This window comes from Carassius carassius, chromosome 17 (assembly GCF_963082965.1).
Source record: "Carassius carassius chromosome 17, fCarCar2.1, whole genome shotgun sequence".
In the NCBI taxonomy this organism is placed as follows: Eukaryota; Metazoa; Chordata; class Actinopteri; order Cypriniformes; family Cyprinidae; genus Carassius; species Carassius carassius.
Window position 1 is genome coordinate 9,560,732 of NC_081771.1, and position 18,737 is coordinate 9,579,468.

The 18,737-nt window shown below is 38.2% G+C and overlaps 1 protein-coding gene and 1 non-coding gene across 2 annotated transcripts; both read left to right on the forward strand.

The window, feature by feature from the left end:
• The first annotated feature begins 1,529 nt into the window (after window positions 1-1,529).
• On the forward strand, window positions 1,530-6,886 carry LOC132161007 (G-protein coupled receptor 22-like). Its single transcript, XM_059570777.1, has 2 exons — window positions 1,530-1,798; window positions 5,170-6,886. Exon 2 carries the CDS (start codon window positions 5,269-5,271, stop codon window positions 6,850-6,852), a length of 1,584 nt encoding a protein of 527 aa, XP_059426760.1. The 5' UTR covers window positions 1,530-1,798; window positions 5,170-5,268; the 3' UTR covers window positions 6,853-6,886.
• A 10,561-nt stretch (window positions 6,887-17,447) lies between these two features.
• trnaf-gaa (transfer RNA phenylalanine (anticodon GAA)) lies at window positions 17,448-17,520 on the forward strand. The gene has a single exon. It is a non-coding gene; the product is annotated as a tRNA-Phe (tRNA).
• The last annotated feature ends 1,217 nt before the right edge of the window (window positions 17,521-18,737 follow it).

The window sequence follows — 18,737 nt, forward strand, 5'->3', positions numbered from 1 at the left end:
TACACAGAATTTATCAGATTTTAATCAAATTCTTAGTTATTTTAAAGGAGTAAGAAAAAAAACATCCTTTGACGTGAAATTGCATAAAGTTAAACCTCTCTTCAATGCAGTCCAGCTTCACATACTTCTGCTGTTCATACAGTAACTTAGCTAGCTAACGAAGCTAATCACGTCGACGATGGCAATAAACGAGGCTTTGTAAAAGATGGTTCGTTTTATTAATTTCGGTAAATCATTTTAATTAATTTGAGGCCAAGCTGTTATAATTTGATTCCTTGTTTTAGTTAAATCGAAAAGCGCGAGCGTAGTAAACCGCTGCCACGATGTACGTTAACTTAAAACGTGGAAGCGAACGCACACACACAGCCTAATATACGTTTATGCACAGTGCTCCATAGCATGTTATGTTGTACATTCTCTACTGAATAAGCACCAATCATAAATGTAAAAGTATGATTCAATTTAACTTACCTTTAAAAGCCACACGAGGATAATGGCGACGTCTTCATGGATTTCACCAGGGACGATTGGAAATGCATGGGCGGAGTCTAATTACGTCTCTATGGAGTTTGTTTAACACTGATGATCAACTCTGTGAAATAACTCCAACACCAAACACCATTTTACTCTGAATGTGTTAAAATTACTCTTTGGGTGTTGAAATCAACTCGGAAATGTTTAACACAGAAATTTCAACTCTCCAATTTTTGCTGTGTAGGAATGACTGTACATTGGCATCTTAACAAGACGGTCCAGAATCATTACTGAATCATCAAATGTGTGACTAGGATTGATGCACAAAAAAAAGACAACACAACATAGAGTAACACCAAATTAACAGAGAGCGAGCGAGAGAAGAGAGAATGAAAAGACTATGTAGTTCTTTTCTAAATAAACTACAGGTGGTTACTGACCTTTTAATGGGGTTCTAGTTGATATACAAGTCTAGTCAGATGTAGATCTGCACTTGTTGATATCCATTGTTAAAATGAGAGCTCCAGCACGTATAAAACTAAAAGACAACAATAAAATTGGGTATCTGTTAATACAGCTTCTGGAAAATAACCAAATATTGGCACAGGCAATAAATACCTTTCACTCTACTGAGAGATATGTTGTGCTTTTGTATTTGTGGATAAATGTGGATATGTCTGCCTTTGTATAATAACTTCCTTGGTCTGTGTAATCGAATTTTTGGATGCTTTTGGGGGTAGTATATATATGTTCTCTAGATATTTTTATGTTTTAGAAGTATTTTATAAGTGTAAGTAGTATTATAAGTAGTATTTTCTTGTAAAAAGTACTCTTTATGATCTTTGTTTTATTTACGACTTAGACATATTTACTTAATTATTTTTTTAAAGATTAATGTTTACAGATCGCATGTTTAATGTGGTGCTTATTATAAAGTAAAGAAATTAAACAATTGAAAAAAGTAAAACAGTGTTGTAAACACAGAACCCGTATCTTAATTTTTTTTTTTTTTGTAAGGATCGTGTAAGGATAGTGCAGACAGCGTGGATGCGCGTTTGTGTTTGCGCATTAGCTCAGAGGGAGCGGGTTCAGTTCGTCTAATACACAGGATAGCGGCACTCATGGGTACTCACAGAAGCACAGCGGCGATTTCTATCAACGTTTAGCACCACTGAAGGTGCGACATTTATTCCGGGCACGTACCTGACAGTGGACTGTCCTGAAGCCCCACGGAATCTCGCACTCTAGTAAGAGTGAGAGAGAGTAGCGCGCGCTGAACGGACCGCAGTGGAATGTAGCGGGGATTCCCGGCGCGCGGGGCAAGGTGAGTAAAAACCTCCTTGATGCATCGCCACACTACTCACGAGGCTATTGATCTTTTCACTTAATTCGGTTCCATTTTACCATCACTCTTCAATCATTTCCGGCTGTTTAAGTGGTACATTTTGGCAAAGCGCGCCTGGGAATAGAAATGATAAGAGACAATCAGCAGTGTCTTTTGATCTGGACCTGATTAATACTCCTTACACTGCAAAAATTGGCAGCAATGTCAAATGCGGGGTATGTCGCCACTACGGACGATTTGTTTACCGAGCAGATCCATGTGTTGCCTGTAATCTGACGGTCAGTCCGTGTGTGTGAAATTCAAGATGTCATTTAAATAGATATATTGCAAATTAATGTTTTTTTTCCCATTAGTTTGAATAGCCATTATCATCAGTCATAGTGGACTCTTAGGCTTATGAGTTGCTTATTATGACAGTTCAATTTGCAGCAGGGCATCGTCTTCTCACATTGATGCTTTCAAACACAACTGGACACATGCACATGCTCGGAGACACGTGACTCCAGCAAATTATTGAGGGGGGAAAAAGTTAAATAGCCTGCGTCAATCATTTGACATTCATCACACCCATCATCATCATCATCTTGCTCCCACATTCACGCACATTCTCACTGATTGCAGTCAACGGGATTTTCAGATGCACTTCAGATCAGGTGGCAAGAAGCCAGTTGAAGAAAGGAAAAGAAGAGAAGAGGATGTATGAGATGGTGTGTGTACATTTATAATAAGATTAAAGGCTACAGCTTGTTTTTAGTACAGACAGCAACAGTGAGGAACAATGGAGTGTGGAGCAGGTATAAGTTGCCCTGATGTGTTAAAAATGTGTATGAAAGGAAAGAGGAATCTAGATCATCAGCTATTTTAGCTCCTTTTAGATGTGGAGTTATTTTGGTTCTTCCCTCTGTAATGACTGTAGTTTCACGTGTTGTCAGGCTGTCTCATTTCCAAATAGTCTGTAAATAAATTTAATGGATTTGCATATTCATTCCACTATTGATATAGCTCATTATAAATCAATTTTGACTCCTCGAAACTGTAGGACCCTTTTATCCACAGAGACACGCCAACAGATTCATTATCACATGCATATGTGGTTCGAATGCCTCTATTGTACAAGGAATAGGAACATTTTGTGACTGTTTACTCACATGTCATGTCATGTCATTCTATATATATATATATATATATATATATATATATATATATATATATATATATATATATATAATTATTATAAAAAAAAAAATTCTGTACAACACAAAGGAAAAAGCCTTGATAAGGCTTTAAAGGTTTTATATCATCATGTGATCTTTATGTGCCAGTTTCAACACGGAAGTAAGCCTAGGGGTGAGAGACTTCCGTTTCATTAGCTGCTATAGGTAAATAACGAGGAGAATAATAACATGCAGTAAATGGTAAAACTTTGCAGTACAAACCAGTGTGTTCTTAATTAAGATAACAGATTAAAATTATATATATAGGACACATCAATTGTCCATTTCAAGCAGCAAAACAAACTGTTTTGTACAGCTAAAAATAGCTGGATGCAAATGAGACCAGAAGCTAGACCCATAGAATTTACAAATGGCGAATGGGCCATTTTTACATCAGGAAAAAGGTGGTTAGTATTCATTAAATTTTCGAGCTTGATTGTAATCTGTCACTGTATGGAAAAAAGCTCCATGAAGAACATATTTTGTGTTCCACAAAACTTTCTGTTTTGGAATAACATAAGGGTGAGTAAATAATAAGAGTTTTGGACAGACCAAATTGGCTTGGAAAACAACGATAATGAAATAGAGTCTGATAAATGGCAGAAAAAGCTGAGACAGTGTGATTAGTCTAAAGAAAGATGGATGGATCTCAAGCATAGCACAGTGATGGATGCAGGGTAGGAGGTAGAAACAAACTCCTCCAGCGATTTCACAACACACTGTGCACCTGCACCTCCCACTCGTCTCTCATTCTCTCCTTCTCTCACTATCTCTTTCACTACTCCTTAGTTTTTTACATGCAATGCAGTGATCTGCCATCTCTGACAAAAGTCAGTCTTGCTTATTTTTGCCTCAGTCTCACTTCTGTGAGCATAAGATGTCAAGCTTCAGTTATTCATACTACCACAGAATCCGAGCCCTAAATCTATGTCTTCCACTGTCACTAAAAAGTTCCACTGCAGTGACCTCTTTTCATTACCAGCATGGCATACATGGCGCGCATTGGCACGCCAACCATATTGCCCTCCCCCGTCTGCAGTCTCATTGTGTTAAACATCAAAACTTTCCTCCTGTGGTCATTATCATAGATGTGCTCAAAAGGCAAAGTCTCAGCTCTGCTTGAGCAGCCACGGATGCAGAAATTCTCAAATTTTGTATTTTGACCACTCTTAAACTGTAAACCAGTTGCCATAGTAACAACCATCCTAGAAATGGGATCAGTCTCAAGTTGAACTCATTTATTTATTTATATATTTATGATTTTTTTGGGAATGACAGGATGCTGTGATTGCGCAGCCTATAATTTATGTGCTGCTTGTTTTGTAGACAGACATGTATGTTAGATTTTTAGTTTATTAGAAAAATAACACTTTAAATCAGACGTTGAGCAGTACATTCTGTACACTACCATGTCCATAGCCAAATTCATCAAGGTTTCAGCAATCGTTTGTGTCCTTGTTCATGTGTGAGCAATCATTTTGTGCTGTAATTCATCTGTTGGAGTTGTTCTCTTTTTGGACACAAAAAGTTGGTTGACTGCAGAATCACACATACACGATGACTCACGTGTACATCATACTCATCTTTATTGTCCTGTCTTTCTAGATCAATACCTTATTACCCTTCAGAAGGACAAAACATTCCCCTGTTCCATCAAAATGATGCCAGCGCTCGGTTGGCTGCATCTGTGAATCTCTCTTGGTCCCAGCCTGGGTTTGCTCTTGAATGAGTGACGATGACGTAACTGACTAAATGATACTACTAGGAATGCACCAGTATTAAAATCCAGATATTCAACTGGCAGATATTCAACTTTGATATTATTTTATCAAAATTTCAAATAAAACAATTAAAAGCTTTAAATGTTTAGTTTCATATATTTTTATTCTTTTTATTTAATATATATATAATATAATGGAACATTTTAAATGTATTTACATTTTGTCTTTTATTTTTATTAGTATTTATTAAAATATATGCGGTTTAATAAACATAATATATAAGAAAAGCCTGGCACCTTGTCGGTGGAAAAGGGGTCACAGTGGATCTCAGTATGCCGTGCTCAAGTAAATACTGTACATTTTGGCCTGTTCATTAAAGGATGCGTTTCATTCTGTTTTTGTCTTCCCATCATAGAGCTGTCAATCATTCATCAACGCCCCAAGAAAACACCTGAGTAGGTGGAGCATGGCCAGTAGGAGTGGCTGGCTTTACTATGCCTGAAGGCACGTGTCGATGGTGTCCATGGAGACAGATGGCAGCTTCACTGGGGGCCACGGTTTGTCCCTCTTACAGGCTGAAGATAGCGTGGGGGCCGGACTCGCTCAGCAGGAGGGGTCGTGGCTTGGCTTCCGGGCTACAGTGAGTGCTGTGCTGCTGCTGGAGCTGCTCCTGGGAGTGGGTGGCAATCTGACCGTGCTGGTGTTATACTGTGGTCACTGCAGCCTGTTGGAGTCCGTCAGTCATGCTGTCACTCTCAGTCTGCACACCCTTGACCTGCTGCTCTGCCTCCTCTGTCTGCCAATCACTGCCACGCTCCTCATTCTGGGCGGAGCCTCGGTTCCTCACCACGCCCTTCTCTGCTGTCTTCACGAATCAGCAGCCAGCTTCGCCAGTGTGGGCACCGCACTTAACCTGCTGCTCATCAGCTTAGATCGCTATGACATCAGCGTCCGGCCAGCCAATCGCCTGCTGACGCCTCGAAGAGCCACCATTTTACTTGTTGGAGTATGGGCGGTTTCTTTGGCCATGCCCCTTCTACCATTCGTGGAGGCAGGGTTTGTTTCGGGGCAACGCGAAGGGGTGTTTATGCACTCCAATAGCACTGTGCTTTGCTCAGAGTGGGGAGGAACTCTACAGGCTCATCTTTTACTACAGGTTCCCGTGTTCCTGTGCTCTCTCGCTGTGATGCTGTTTACATACTCTCGAATTCTTCAGGCACTGCGCATCCGCATCGGACGCACACCCAGGTCCCACCGAGACAGCAAACGACCTGTCCATCGCCTCTGGTTACGCCGTAAAAAGTCAACGAGGTCACCGGATCACACAACGAGAAACACACCCACCTCCCCACCACCGCTTTCAAATGGACCACTAATCGCCTCAGATACAGTTACAACAGTAACCATCAACACTGAGACAAACACTCCCTCACTCACTACGCCACTTAGCCCCACCCCTACTGTATCCGTGATAACCTCTCCTTTAAACCCCACCCCCACTGCTTCAATGGTAACCACTCCTTTGAATCCTGCCCCATCTGTATCTGTCATAAGTTGCCCTCACATCCCCAGCCCTGCTACATCATCAGTGGCCACGCCTCTGAGCCCCATGCCCACTGTTTCCACAGTAACCACTCAGCTAAGCCCCGCCCCTGTTCAGGGTCAGCCCAGTATGGGCGTGGGAGCGTCAGTATCGGCCATTTTGGCTCTGCGTCGAGCAGTTCGGCGCCACCGAGATCGGCGGGAGCGCCAAAGGCGTGTTTTTCGCATGTCTGTCATCATAATCCTCTCATTTCTGCTATGCTGGGCGCCTCTCTCCATAATGCCCCTTCTTATGCTGGCCATTGGCCCCTCTGATTGGCTAGAACGCCTGAGAATCTGCTTCCTGGTGCTTGCTTATTGGACGGTAGTGCTACATCCGCTGCTGTATGCGTTCACGCGGCAAAAACTGCGTAAAGTTCTGCATACACGTCTCCGCAGGCTGCGGCCGCAAAACACGCAGACTCGAATTCACGCTAATACCAGGATCCGCCACAAGCACAGGGCAGTTTGCAGTGATGCTACTAACCGCTGCCTGACAGAGGCTGTTAGAGAGTGAGTGTTTGTGACTTATAACTAGGCTCACACGGAATCTGAGTGGTCATACACTTGTGTACATCTGTCATTTTCTTGTTTTTTTATTAAATATTTTGGATAATTTAATTGCTTTCAGCTGCTATATGTTCAGCTCCATTTAACATATTTCAGCATGTTTAAAACCAAGAGCATAACCATATTTTAAACATTTGTAAGAGACTTAAGGGAACAAAGAAAAAGAAAGAAGAACTATAATTTATTAAGTATTTGCAAATAATATTTTATTTTATTATTAATAGGCACACACATTCACTTAAGGCCCAGGTACAGAAAGACATGCAAGCCTTTCAATAGACAAACACCATTTTTTCAAGCTTTCAAATAACACACATATGTGCCGTTGTTTACACACAAATCTGTGTGGACACAAAAATCAGGACAGCTGATGATGCACAATGCTGATGGTGAAAATTGTGAAAATCCCAACTCATCTTATGGAAAAACTAGATGAATTCATTCAATGTGAATCACATGAAAACATATCATTTTCAGAAAAAAGGGCAAGCATGAAGGCCCACCCTTAAAATACTACGAATGAGCACAAAATGTACAAATTCGCCACTAATTTGCCAAAATGAGAAATAGATATGGATTTCCATGAATTTTGTTTCAGATACGCGAAAATATACTTTAGGCTAAATCTTCTGCCTAATATGCTGAAAACAGATCGGTTAATGTTTCTCTTCTTGTCATATTGCAATTATTATTTACATGAATCAGTAAATATGATTCATTAATCAGGTAAATAGGCCTGGTTGTTCAATTCAAAACATTTCTGTCATAGAACAGTTGTTGATTATTTGTTTAGCTTGTTAGCTACTTATGTCACAAACTCTTTCCTCTCTAAAACTGAAGCATTGTGCTGGAATTCGAATTTGTCTTCTGTTAACAATAAAGCCTTCTTTGATTTGATTGGCCATTTCAGTTTTTTTGACATTGATGAGCACCATTAGTCTCCTGAGGCAGACTAGTCTAAAAATGTAACTTTTTGTCATCCTACCAACAAACCAAGGAAAGTGTAATGGAGCGCAGCAAAACAGCATCAAGGGATATCAAATACTGAGGTTGGCAATTTGGCCATATCTGATTATTGAGGGGACTCGTGGTTACGGCCCTGTTTAAATGCATTTCTCAGATTTCTCCCACAAATCTGTGCAGAAAATGTCAAAGAAAAAGAAAAAGTCAGCAGATTCCGCCTGGGCCTATTTATGGCTGTAGGTAAAAGGTGTGTGCAGGAAACCATTAATGTGTTAGATGTGTTAGATGATATGTGTGACTTGCTTACATCTATAAAGGAAATTAAAAGACATTGGTAGGTCTCTATTGTCCACGAGTGTGTAGTATCATTGGCAACTAATCAGCACAGGGTTTCTAAAGCACACTGAACTCTGAGGTCAACAAGGCACTGTCTAATTAACCAGTATAGCACAAATATTCCCACGGTCCTAGGAGAAAAGAGCGAGATTGAGAGAGCATACCTACAGGTGTGAGTCTGCCAGAGGCCATGTGCAATAAATTCCAAATCCAGGTTATGCATCGCATGATTTCCATATAAATTAATACCAACTTATTGGCATTCATTGTGTGGTGTAAAGAGTAACCATGTATCCACCAGTACACATACTTGTGCACATATTTTACATTGTCCTTCTCACTGATAGTCTAGAGGGCAATAGATTTATCATTGTGTTTATTAATTTATATGATCAGGGATGTAAATAGTCACTAATATTCCTGTGGTTTGAAACTGCAGCCAATTTGAATTCAGTTCTACCAAGGGCATGCATACTGGTTCGATCAGTTTCTGAAAATATTGACAAAGCAACTTTTACGAAGTAGAAATTATTTTATTTGATCTGTGTCCCATGTATGTATATCTTGTCAGTGCTGTATATTATTTCAGTTTGAGATGAGTATTGTATCACTTTACAATAGAGGAGCAATAAGTCTGAATTACAGTAATAAAAAGATTCAGCCTCTTTGCTTGTTTGCTTTGTTTGTTCCCAACCTCAGCAGTCAAAATTCATACCTCTTATAGAAAAGCATATAAAATTGTGCACATTGTTTACATATTTCATTTTATTTTTTATAATGGCAGAACTATTACTTTTATACAACACATTATACTGAAGTTAATACAACTTGCATTTCATATTTACATATTAGGCCAGTTCTTATTATTTTATCTCTGCAAATGAACATTGTTTCAACAAAAGTGAATTCAAAGTGTCCTGCAATCTGCAATTTTGAATCCATTTTGGGTTTTCCTAATCTTTCCCAAAGAAGTTGGTGTTTGTTAGGTCAGAGTGAAGAAGCAAAAACTAAACTCTATTTTGATTCATCCTGATTAAAAAAGTTTGCTGTTCTGAATAGTTAAAATCAGTCTGATCCACTTGCTCTGATAGTTAATTGGTGTCTTTTCATAACGTGAATTTATTAAGAAGTGCATGCTGCTTTAATGTATACAATTAGTCCATGCTGAGAAAGGTTCACTGACTTCATCCCAGTTGATAAAAGTCATACAGGCAATTAAGAACCTCCTGTGTCTCTGTCAGCGTTTGCAGTCTCACACAGAAGATCAAATGCCATATGAGGGATACTCAGTAAAGTACCTGTTCAATCAGTGAAATGGAAGCCTTTCAAACTCTCTCTGCCTGATTCAGAGATCTTAAATGTTATTAATCTTTAAAGAGTTGGTTGTGGTTCAGCCAATATGCGTGGGGTGAAAGGGAGACTATCATTCCTCATTATCGGTGATAGAAGCTGCACTCCACTTGTGAAGTATGATCGTATTAACACTTATTAATGTTTGATGACACACGCTGACATTTGCAGGAGCCTAATAACTGGAGGGCCCATAATGGGGATGGGGTCCTGCAGACAGATGTAGATGCCTGTCTTAATAGACATGCAAAGAAATCTTGACCACACAGGTTAATGAAAGTCAATAAGACCTTGCTTCTACTGTTCCATAATTTAATTACAATTATTTTGCATCATCCTACCACTGCAAATATGAAAAATTTAGCATGTTCTTTCATAATATGTAAGTAAAGATTACCCAAAATATTGTGGTAGTAGGCTACTATGGTACTGTGGTGTGATGAGGTTTTGAATGATTACCAAATACATGCATGTAATTACACTGCTGTTCAATAGTTTGGGGCCTGTAAGAGATGGCCTAGTGGTCAGAGGGAATAATTACAATCAAGCTGGTCAGAGGTTTAGTGGATCCCAAAAAGGTGGTTTATTACCGTAAGGTTAAGAACAAGTACATCTTCACACACTGGACTACAAACAAAAAAACTGTACAAAATAAAACTGCAACAATGTGCAAAGAAAGGTTACACCAAATACTTTGGTCCCATTTGCAACAGGGTCTATCCTTTGTATTTCAACAAACAAGACTGACTTGATAAGCTCTGTAGCTCCTTATTTAAAAGGGCTAGCTCCCTCTTCAGACTGCATCAAATGAACAAACTGTGTCTCATTTTACTCAACCAGGACAGTGCCTGATGATCAGTTTCCAGTGCAAGTTTACGGCCCAGCAAATAATGTAGGGAGTCCAGGGCCCACTTGATAGCCAAACACTCCTTCTCCACCGTAGAGTATCTAGATTCATGGGGAAGAAGCCTCCTACTTATATTCGCTTGTTAAGTCTGACGTCACGTAGCAGCGCTTCCGTGTCCAAACGCTCTATCATTTACCACGAGAAAACAACAAAAGAAACTCACAATGTGATAGAATACTAGCGAAAAAGTTATAATCTTAACCTTTAATTCCATACTGAAGTCCCAGATAGCCAGACAATGAAAATATAAATATAAAAAAAAGATATATATAAAAATTATTTGTGTTTGGAATGCTTTGAGCACGGAGACTGTAGTGTATACCGTAAGTTTGAAAGCGTTTAGCTTAAATTATTAATATGAATAAACAGTGCTCATAAACGGATGCTGAGGTCGTATACTCAAGTGAAGCGAGTTGAGGCTTGGACCCGGAAACAGCACTTCTTACGTCATCACTTAACAACCGAATAAGCTACTGGCCTTAGTTGTCCTCAATCTTACTGCAACAAAACGGCTCCAATGCCGTGCTCAGAAGTATCTGTTTGTATAGTAAAAGTCTGTTCAAAATCAGGACTGTTTAGTATTGGCTTCTTGCAGAGAGAGTCTTTTAAGTCCTGAAAAACAAGTTCACATTCATCAGTCCACACCACCTTGTTTGGTTTGTCCGTTTTGGTTGAGGGTGGTCAGTGCAGCAGCTCATGCAGAAAAGTTTGGTATAAAATGTCGTTGTCTATACCACCCAATGAGGCCCAGGAAGGACAGCACAAGGACTGTTTCTTAGTCTGTGGTTTTCCAGCAGACTAAATAGCCTGAATTTTGCTGATTTGAGGTCGAATCACTCCATGATCCAGTAACAGAAACGAAACGAAGGCTGCCATCCTTCTTGGGCATCAAGATGACTGGACTACTCCACACTCTGCATGGTTTCCAACTCCTCTTTAAAGATAGGCAGGAGTCGTTTTGGTATTCTGTAAACAGGCTGGTGAATGGGTTGAGAACTGTGTAGGGTAATGTGGTGTGATACCAGGTTGGTCAGACCAGATATTTCCCTAAATAGAGCCGGTGCTATTAGGACCAGTACTTGCTGTTTCTTATGCTCTAACAGTTGGCTCAAGTCCAATTGAGCAGATTGGCGAGGAACAGGGAAGTATTGTTCCTTTAAATCCTCTTCTTCCTCCACTGCTCGGATGAGCAAGGTATGCTCTGGGCTTGAGTCACTGGTGGAAATTGGAGAAACAGAAGATGGAAAAAAATCCAGCTTGTTTATGATCAGGGTCATCCCAATTTTGAAACAACATGTATAAAATTACAATCAAGCTGGTCAGAGGTTTAGAGGATCCCAAAAAGGTGGTTTATTACTGTTAGGTGAGGAACAATTACATGGTCACATACTGGACTACAAAAAATAACTGTACAAAACAAAACTGCAGCAAAGTGCAAAGAAAGGCTACACCAAATACTTTGGTCCCATTTGCAAAAGGGTCTCTCCTTTGGTTTTCAGCAAACAAGACTGACTTGATAAAGCTCTATAGCTCCTTATTTAAAAGGGCTAGCTCCCTCTTCAGACTGCACACAATGAACAAACAGGGTCCGTATATACTGTACAATACATTGTACACAGAAGAAAAGAAAATAATAAAACATTACACATAAACACAAATAAAAATCTGTGTAAACCCATGGGTACTTAAACACACCATATAAAAATGAAAAACGAAAAGAAAAATAAAGAATCGTTCAGCTGCTATTGCCCATTTCGCCAGACAAAACTACCAACGGTTCAGTCCAATAAGGGGCATGATAAAATACCATTTTGATCCACATTGCCTGTTTGATGGTGCAGCATGAGATTAGGGATGGGAAGTTCAGATCATTTTACAGACTCATTTGGATGTCATTTCGTTCATTTTATCAAAATATAATTAAAATGTTATGTGTTAGTTTCCTAACACGTCTACTACTTACACAAATGTTGATCACACTACAAACAATACAAAACTATAATGCTATAAGAAACAGAAAAGATTAGTTCATTGTTTACCTGGGTCTTCTTCAGTCTATGATTAGCTTACCTCAGCTCTTATCTGACATGTTTTGGGTTTGAGTTGTTCCTTCATCACATGACACCCCCATAAACTTAACCAATGCACTCTGAGCTGGAAATAGAATTGATTAGTTCATCTCCTGAGTCTTCGGATTTGAGTCATTCCTTCATCACGTGACAGCCCCATAAGCTTTAACCTATCGTTCGTTCTTTGTCACATGATGTGACAGCATTGGATTGAGAAATTGATGAACTAATGGCTTGAAAAACTCGAAGACTCGAGAGATAAACTAATCAATTCTCTTTCTGGCTTAAGACTTTATTGGTTATGCTTATGGGTCTGTCAGGTGATGAACGAACGACTCGAAAAAACCGAGGACTTGAGAGATGAACAATTACACAACACCATGATTATTTAAAAAGATGGTAAATGCTGGCATTATCAAGTAATGATGTGTGCATGTGTATCAAGTCCAGGTAATTTCTTGTCTGTCACCAAGCTTGACTAGTGTGACAGGGTCTTTACGGTTACTTTTGATTATTTTATATTTGCTGAATAACGCTGTTATTATTTTTTTTTTAAAAAGGAGAAAAACTTCAAACAGACTTCAAATTGTTGAATAGTAGTGTAAACTATTTAAAAAATTCCATTGTATTTCTTTGTTTAATGCTCATATCTACTGTTGGCACTAATTTATGAGAGGTTATGCCAAATATGGTAAATGAATAAATTCATTATTATTATTCAGAAAAACAATGTGAGGATGCACATGCCTTTGTACAAACATCGAATTGAGGCAATTATTATTTGTGCACTCAAATGATCTAATTGGAATTGTTCATTTATTTCCAAATAAGGAAAAGTGATGTACTTAATCAAATTTACATTTTACATATTAAGTAGTTTAATAAACATCTTATTCCCATCTCCCTTTTGTTTCTGTCTGCCACCCTCCCCCTTTTTATTTTGAAAAGTCAAGTATGTTGATTAGTATGGTTTCCTTCTGTTTGCTTGCCTTCATGAGCAAGGAGAGAAAAGGATAAAGAGAGAGGGTTGGTGGGAAATATTTTTTCTTACTGTATGCAATATGAAAATACTGCCATGTATTCATTAAAATCTCTCTTGCTTCCTCTCCCACCGTTCTCTCTCACACGTGCATCTTTTTAAATCTCATCTGTTCCACTCACTGTCATCATCTTTCTTCTTTTTATCACTGACTCTGCCATGCTTTCTGCTCCCTCGTTCTTTCCTCACTCCTCTCTTCTCTAGACTTGCATAAGAACAAAGAAGATCTGCCATTTCAAGGGGAAAGTCACCTTGGAAGACAGGAGGGAGAGTGGGAGGGCAATTCTTAGACTATGGGCACTTTCATGTCCTTTGATCATATTTTATAAAAAACATTTAATTTGGAAAAATTCACACTTTCATAGTTAAATTTACAATGAAAGTACTTTTTACCAGTAGTCTATAATTATTTTTACCTTTTTAAACATCATTATACATGCAAATATTGCTGTTTTGTGCTTGTCCCACGCCCAGACTTCTGATCTTCAATAATGAAAAAGAAGTGTAAAAAAATGATTCATCCATTTTTTTTATATGATTGAATAAAGTATCAGTAAATGAATCAAAACGTAATTGAGGATTTTAAGGTCAGACAACTATTAAAGTGATTTTATATACAAAATGTAGTTGTCCCACAGTATTGCCGTCATTTCAACCACAACGCTGTAATGTCCTTTTAAAAAGTTTTTTTGAAAGATTGTTTGGGTAGTTTCTATGGAGATGAACAATGACATCACAGCACATGTCTAACATGGAGGAGATTTTAAATTTCTTCAGCAACTTGGAGAAGAAAACTCAAGGTAAATATTGCTTGAAATGAAAATATTTTTATTGTATGTCATTTCCAAACATGGCGTAACATCAAATGAGTCTGTAAATAAATTGATTTTTTAAAACACAAATAGATTTATTTTGCATGCATGGAATGCTTCCTAACAATTCATAGCTAATCTGTAATACCAGCTTGGATTTTTTTACAAAATACTGTAGAATTGTCATTTCCACCACCGTCATTTCCACCACATTACCTTCTTGGGTGGAAATGACATTTATGCTTCTAAGGTGCAATTCATAGAATGAGTGGCTACATATGATTATTTTATTTATTGAAATGTACAACGCTAATGTTTTTATTCAAATATCTATTTGTTGAAATTTAATTTTATCTATTTTTAAGATGCCGCGGAAGTCAACTGGAGAAAGGTCTCAGTGGTGCTCAAGTGAAAACAATTACCGGTATTGGGATCAATCGCTTTTATTGGCCACTGAGAGATGATGTCATCTGGTACCAACCCATGGATATAATAGGCTTCATCCCTGAGCCCGTACCAGTGATAAAACGGCACAAGGAGATTATGGCCCAATCCCAATTCTATTTTATACCCCTTTCCTTATGGTTTAGTGATTTCTAACTATTGGGGGGATTAGCCCCCATCAGTGTCTACAGCAGTTATCGCCCTGATCAGACATATGCTGTGGCACTATCATGTCTGTAATGATATGACGTTAGCAAATATTAGGGATTTTTTGGCAAACATTTCTTTGAGTAACTTGACTGTTAATATGAACTCACAATTGAATGTAACATAAAACAAATGATTTCTTTTCATTATAATCTTTATTTATGCCAAAAAAGCTTACATTTATGTGTCTTTTTGTTCGCTGTAGCAGCCATGTTGACGAGATAATTCATACCCCTTCGTTTGACGTGTGGTCCTGAAAAATCTTTGTTTGAAGGGCTATCTGGCCCTTCCCCTTACCCCTACCCCTCCAACCAAAAGAGAATCAAGACACCCCTACCCCTTCACATGAACGCGCGAAACGTTGGGGTAGGGGAAAGGGGAAGGGATAAGGGGTAGAATTGGGATTGGGCCTAAGACGGAAGTTTGGAAAGAAAACTACAAAATTTGGCCTTGAATCACATCTCTCTCTCTCTCTCTCTCTCTATCTCTCTCTCTCACACACACACTCCCTCTCTCATAAACTCTTTCACACACACTGCCTCACTTTCATGCACATTATCTCTCACACACATACCGTCTGGTCACCATAATTGCCCTCTGGACAAGCCTCCATGTTACTCTCTCTCTCTCTCATACACGCACAGCCCTCGTGATCTAGGTGCTTTACAGTTCATGTTATATGATAATTTATGTTATAGTTTAAGGTGTCTTTTAAATGTTCTCTTCAGAACAGTGTTCATCTAAGAGACTGATTAGAATTGTACAATACCAAACTAACTCACATACAACGTGTGCATGCTCAAGATGCTTATTAGTTCATGTTACAATGCATTGACATGACTAACTTTTTAGGTGTTTTTTAAGTATTCCAAAATTCAAAACAATGTTCATCTAACCAATTATAATGTTATAATTTTACAATTACAATGTATGCGTAACTTAACATTTTTCATGTGATTATTTGTGGTTAGTTGTTTACAGTAAGGCTGTAACTGTTCATCTGGTTATGGAACCAAACAGACTAATGACTAATGATTTGTTAAATGTGTTTCAAATAAATGTTTTCTGTTTTTCTACATGGACGTCCATTCATTGTCATTTCCACAACACCCAGTCATTTCCACCACCTCATAACTCTTTTAGAAAATATGTACAAAATTCTAATCACTCATTAAAAATTTCTGCATAGTTTATGGGATAATGTTCCACTTAATGTAATAACACAAGTTGTAATTTTCAGAAATGTATCTAACCAATGCAATATTATATTTCAGGTTGTGGTGGATGTAAGCTTTGCGTTTGGGCCTCATGACAATTAATTTACTTAATCCACAAATCTATGGCAATTGCAATATATTTATAAATTGGTAAAACTATGTGTGACAGTGGTCTTACACTGTTAAGAAATTATGTATATCATACTAATTTTAAATAATAACCAAATATTTACATGTGATGGAAATGACATTTGTTTAGTGTGGATCGGAAAATATGTAGAAAAAAAAAACACCAATTTGTCTTATAATGTAAGTGCGTTCTCTTATGGATAATTAAACTAGACTAGTTATATTTAACTGTTAGATTGTGACAATTTTGATTTGAACACTTTTTTTCCCCTCAAGTTCACAAGGCCAAAACCACCCGGGAGAGAGAGAGAGAGAGAGAGAGAGAGAGAGAGAGAGAGAGAGAGAGAGAGAGAGAGAGAGAGAGAGAGAGAGAGAGAGAGAGAGAGAGAGAGAGAGAGAGAGAGAGAGAGAGAGAGAGAGAGAGAGAGAGAGAGAGAGAGAGAGAGAGAGAGATTCGTGTGGGTGAAATAACTTGCAGAAGGCTGAATCCCATGTTGACTAAATCAGGCAACAAGCACACATTCCCATGTTTATTCATTTATTTATTCTTTTTCTTGGTTTTACTTGTTCATATGGCCTAATTTTTTATATTAACCTTTGCAAAAATGCTTGTACTTTTGCTGTGCGAATACATTAATACCAAAAGAAGCTAAATAACATCTAACCATATTTCATTGTTCCTGTAGCGCAAGGTTGGGGGTTCGATTCCCCGGGAACACAGAGTGGGAACACAAGATAGGTAAAGATCAATAGCCTGAATGCACTTTAAGTCGTTTTGGATAAAAGCGTCTGCTAAATGCATTAATTACATTTAATTTCAATCGATCATTTTTTTCAATCATCACCCTTCAGTCAGGTGTTTTGCTGTAAAAGCTATTAGCTATTACTATTACTTAGTGGTTGGCTAGTTATATCAAACAAATCATGTAAAATACTACATATGAATGTTGTGTAATTATTATACTTAATCTTATTACTTAATATTGTGTACGTCACCAAATCAATTTATCAGTACATATATTTCGCTCCAAGACGATAAAATCAAACGTACAAAAATGTTGTTTCATAAGCCGAAATAGCTCAGTTGGGAGAGCGTTAGACTGAAGATCTAAAGGTCCCTGGTTCGATCCCGGGTTTCGGCAAAGCTTTTCTCACCTCAGAATGCTAAAAAGTAAACTTTATGTCATCTTGGTGCATGTGAAAAAGAAATAATAAAAAATGTGTTATGCTGAGGCAAAGCCAATGAAACTATTATTGCGAGTGCTGTATATCGGTCTTCCACTCTCTCCGGTTATGCAGTGTGGAGTACATATAATGGCCTGATGATGTCGCTCTTTAGTTCATTTAATCGCCCCTGCTATTTTGTTGTAATTGCAGCAGAGGGCGATGTCGTTCAACAAATCAGTAGTCTTACCTCGTGGAAAACGCGAGAGAGGCCACGAAACATGTGCTGACCAGAAAAGTAGCAGAACTGCAAAATGACATGACATGACGGTACAGTATGACAGATTGAGCACAGTGCACCTGATTTGACGAATACAGCTCAACTTACTGTAGACCTCTTTGTACCTCACAATATGCTGCTTCTTGGCTTAAATGTTTGGTCTGTTACATAGGCTACCATGACACAACAGGATAAACGTCACAGCATTTTTCTGAAGTTTTAGAACATTGGAACATTGCTGAGTCGCAGTCTGTTTAGTTTTTTTTGACATCTCATGTTTTCAGCACAAATGTTTTCTCTTCTGGGTATCTGTTTCTTTGTTTATTTATCTATTGTATTGAAATATTTCTTGATAAAATGGATCCACTGCAACTTAACTTTAAAACATCACTTATACCAAAATACAAAATGTAATGCTAAATTTCTCCAGATATGTTTTGATGAAGAAACAGACTCCTCTGTATCTTGGATGGCCTGAGGGTGAGTAAATTCTACACAAATTTTCATTTTTGGGTGAACTCTTCTTTTAAAATTCTTATTTTCTTCAGTTTTTATTATTATCTGGAGGGATGTGTTGTCTTTGATGTTATTATGATATGCTTGTGATAATGTAAAGTCATAAATCAGTTGAGATTATTGAATGGGTTCAATTCTGTGAAATGCAAAAACCTCAACAACAAAATTTCAGATCCAATATTTGATATTTGTCAGTGTACTTTCACTTGTAATAGAACTGACCCACCTGTGCAACACGTGTAAACATGTCTTTAGAGTCCAATGATTCACATTTAGCATACACACACAAATTCCCAGTAACCCATTTTGGAAGCTGGTATTACGTAACTAAAGACTGGTCAGCCACATCCCAAAGCTACTGCTTCATCTCCACAGTCTCTCTTGCACACAGAAACATCT

What these genes read in the sequence shown, in the direction of transcription:
- LOC132161007 (XM_059570777.1), top strand. Translation starts at nt 5,269, where the DNA reads ATGGTGTCCATGGAGACAGATGGCAGCTTCACTGGGGGCCACGGTTTG.